Source organism: Mustelus asterias, chromosome 21 (assembly GCF_964213995.1).
Source record: "Mustelus asterias chromosome 21, sMusAst1.hap1.1, whole genome shotgun sequence".
In the NCBI taxonomy this organism is placed as follows: Eukaryota; Metazoa; Chordata; class Chondrichthyes; order Carcharhiniformes; family Triakidae; genus Mustelus; species Mustelus asterias.
In genome coordinates, this window is record NC_135821.1 from 36595106 (window position 1) to 36599030 (window position 3925).

Genomic DNA, 3925 nt, shown 5'->3' on the forward strand with positions numbered 1-3925 from the left:
AAATCCCACCATGGCAGATGGTGGAATTTCAATTCAATTAATAAATTTGGAATTAATTTTAAAAGGCTAATCTCAGTAATGGTGACCATAAAACCATTGTTGCAAAAACCCATCTATTAGGAGGCAGCACAGATAAACACAGTGACAGTGTGAGAGATGGAACTGCATTTATATTTCATCTTGTCCCACCTTACAGAGATATCCCAAAATGTTTCTGTAATGGAATGCAGCGGCTCCTCTCTGCACAGCAAGATCCCAAGGTCAAAGTGTGTTGATACTCCTGGTCAAGACGTTGCCCTGGAACCAGTACTTTGTGTCTTTCCGATACGGCCAAAGGGGCTGCATTGTCCACATCACCCACAAAACCAAGCAGATGGTACAGTGCTTTAATGTTTCCAAGGACAGCAACTTTAACAACTGACTTTAACCCCAACTGCAGCTCTCTCTCGGTGCTGCTCTGGAATGCAGGCTGACAGACTGTCAGTGAAACTACAGCTTTCCAGCCGAGGGGTGAGGATTCTGCCAAATGAGCCAAAATGCAGCTTGTTCTGATCAGCAGCCACTTTGATCCCACTGAGTCCTCACACCCCACCCTGATACTGTCAGACCTCGTACCCCATCTCAACACCATCCAGTCCCGACAGCCTCATGACATCTCCCCTACCCTAATACCCCTCCAAACACCCCCCCCCCCCCCCCCCCCCCCACCCAGTAATAACCTCCAACACCACCCCGGCCTATTACCCGCTCAACGTCCACCCTGTCCAGACAGCCCGCTCCCGCTATCTCCCCAACACCACCCGGTCCTAATATCCTGTCCCCATTAACCACCCAGTCCTGACACGACCCCAACGCCATCCAGTCCTGAAACCCCCACAATATCTCCCCTGCCCAATACACCTCCATAAAACCCCGCCAAATACCACCCAGTCCTGATAACCCCTCAACAGCCACCCTGTCCAGACACCCGCTCCAGTCGTAATAACCCCTCCCCACCACCATCCAGCCCTGATATATTCTCCTTTATTGCCCAATTCTGCACCCAGTTCTGATGCCATATCTCCAGGATCAACCCATTGTTACTTTCTTGATGGGAATTCTCTTCTCCCTCGATCTTTTCCCCCAAAGTTGCGTACTCGGTGGATTTTCTCCAATTGACTCTGGATGGTTTTAATGATATTGATCTCGTCTGGGATGTGAACGTAACGTACATTCCTGCCAGTCACAAAGAAGTTGTCCAGCTGAGACACTCTGCCCCACCTGTCAGTGTATGTCACATCAGATAGCCGGATATTCATGAAGGCATCAACGTTAACAAAACACCCCCTGACAGAGCTCTCATCCCTGAGGTCTACGGTGGTGATGTGGCCATGCACTCCCTGGAGAAGGATGATGAGGCTGTTCTCTGCAATTGTCCGTTCTTTAATAGAGTGACTCAACGACATGATGCTCACTCACTGAGCAATCAGCTGATAAGAGGAGCCAGACCAACTCAAACGTGTCCACTGATCGAACTGCAACAGCATCTAAAAGGAAAAGGAAATAGATCATGTGGACAGTGATTCCCAATGACGTCCACTCGACCAGGGCTCTTTGATGTCGAATACAGACACTTACACCTCACCCCCTGAACTCAGCCTTGTGTTCCATGTTTCACAGAGGTTGTAATGAGCCAAATGGTCCTGGCGGAACCCAAACTGAGCTTTGTGGATAGTCAGAGCCAGGTCACTCACACCCTGGACAATGGACATTGAGTGGACAGACTGTCCATCCCGGGGGAGGGAGACAGAGTGGACACAGTGTCTCACCCCAGAGTGAACAGTGAGGGGACACAGTGTCTCTCCCTGGGGTGGACAGTGAGTGGACACAGTGTCACCCTCGGGATGGACAGTGAGGGGACACAGTGTCTCCCTCCCCCCGGGTGGACAGTGAGTGGACACAGTGTCTCTCCCCAGGGTGGACAGTGAGGGGACACAGTGTCTCTCCCCAGGGTGGACAGTGAGGGGACACAGTGTCTCTCCCCAGGGTGGACAGTGAGGGGACACAGTGTCTCTCCCCAGGGTGGACAGTGAGGGGACACAGTGTCTCTCCCCGGGGTGGACAGTGAGGGGACAGAGTGTCTCTCCCCGGGGTGGACAGTGAGGGGACACAGTGTCTCTCCCCGGGGTGGACAGTGAGGGGACACAGTGTCTCTCCCCGGGGTGGACAGTGAGGGGACACAGTGTCTCTCCCCAGGGTGGACAGTGAGTGGACACAGTGTCTCTCCCCAGGGTGGACAGTGAGGGGACACAGTGTCTCTCCCCGGGGTGGACAGTGAGGGGACACAGTGTCTCTCCCCGGGGTGGACAGTGAGGGGACAGAGTGTCTCTCCCCGGGGTGGACAGTGAGGGGACACAGTGTCTCTCCCCGGGGTGGACAGTGAGGGGACACAGTGTCTCTCCCCGGGGTGGACAGTGAGGGGACACAGTGTCTCTCCCCGGGGTGGACAGTGAGGGGACACAGTGTCTCTCCCCAGGGTGGACAGTGAGTGGACACAGTGTCGCCCCCGGGATGGACAGTGAGTGGACACAGTGTCACCCTCGGGATGGACAGTGAGGGGACACAGTGTCTCCCTCCCCCCGGGTGGACAGTGAGTGGACACAGTGTCTCTCCCCGGGGTGGACAGTGAGGGGACAGAGTGTCTCTCCCCGGGGTGGACAGTGAGGGGACACAGTGTCTCTCCCCGGGGTGGACAGTGAGGGGACACAGTGTCTCTCCCCGGGGTGGACAGTGAGGGGACACAGTGTCTCTCCCCAGGGTGGACAGTGAGTGGACACAGTGTCTCTCCCCAGGGTGGACAGTGAGGGGACACAGTGTCTCTCCCCGGGGTGGACAGTGAGGGGACACAGTGTCTCTCCCCGGGGTGGACAGTGAGGGGACAGAGTGTCTCTCCCCGGGGTGGACAGTGAGGGGACACAGTGTCTCTCCCCGGGGTGGACAGTGAGGGGACACAGTGTCTCTCCCCGGGGTGGACAGTGAGGGGACACAGTGTCTCTCCCCAGGGTGGACAGTGAGTGGACACAGTGTCACCCCCGGGATGGACAGTGAGTGGACACAGTGTCATCCCCGGGATGGACAGTGAGTGGACACAGTGTCTCTCCCCAGGGTGGACAGTGAGTGGACAGTGTCTCCCCCGGTGGACAGTGAGTGGACACAGTGTCTCCCCCCCCCCCCCCAGTGGACAGTCAGTGGACAGAGTGTCTCTTCCCAGGGTGGACAGTGAGTGGACAGAGTGTCTCTTCCCAGGGTGGACAGTGAGTGGACACAGTGTCTCCCCCCCCCCAGTGGACAGTGAGTGGACAGTGTCTCCCCCCCCCCAGTGGACAGTGAGTGGACACAGTGTCTCCCCCCCCGGGGTGGACACGGCCTCTCCCGGGCCTGGATTAGATTCTCTCCCCGATATCGGAGCGCTGTCCCGGGCCAGCCTCACTTACCGCCTGTTTAACCCTCTCCCGCTCAGACAGCCTGTTTCAGCAGGCCCCGTCTCCCGGGTAACCCCCACTTCCGCCCAGACCGGAAACACGTGGTCCCGGTAGCCCCGCGGTTACGCAATGACGTTGACACCCGGAAGTGAGTCTGCAGGTGGCTCAGGCTGGAGGCAGCTGCTGCTGTCAGTCTGGGAATCAGTGTCAGCCTCAGCTCAACCTGCCTCAGGGTGATCACTGCTGGGTGAACTGTCTCCAATATAAAAGCGAAATATGCGGATGCTGCAATCTGAAACTGCTGGAAAATCTCAGCAGGTCTGACAGCATCTTTGGGGAAGAGAAACAGCCAACGTTTCTTTTCAGGATGACCCTTCGTTGCAGCTGAGCTGGGGGTTGGGGAGAGAGACACTGAGATGCTGTCAGACCTGCTGAGATTTTCCAGCGTTTTCTGTTTTTTCCCA

General features: G+C 56.4%; 1 protein-coding gene across 1 annotated transcript; it reads right to left on the reverse strand.

Annotated features, from left to right (window-relative positions):
• Positions 1–372: 372 nt before the first annotated feature.
• lsm10 (LSM10, U7 small nuclear RNA associated) lies at positions 373–3564 on the reverse strand. The gene is made up of 2 exons (XM_078237720.1): positions 3474–3564; positions 373–1526 (listed from the first exon to the last, which is right to left on the reverse strand). Exon 2 carries the CDS (start codon positions 1443–1445, stop codon positions 1080–1082), a length of 366 nt encoding a protein of 121 aa, XP_078093846.1. The 5' UTR covers positions 1446–1526; positions 3474–3564; the 3' UTR covers positions 373–1079.
• Positions 3565–3925: the final 361 nt, after the last annotated feature.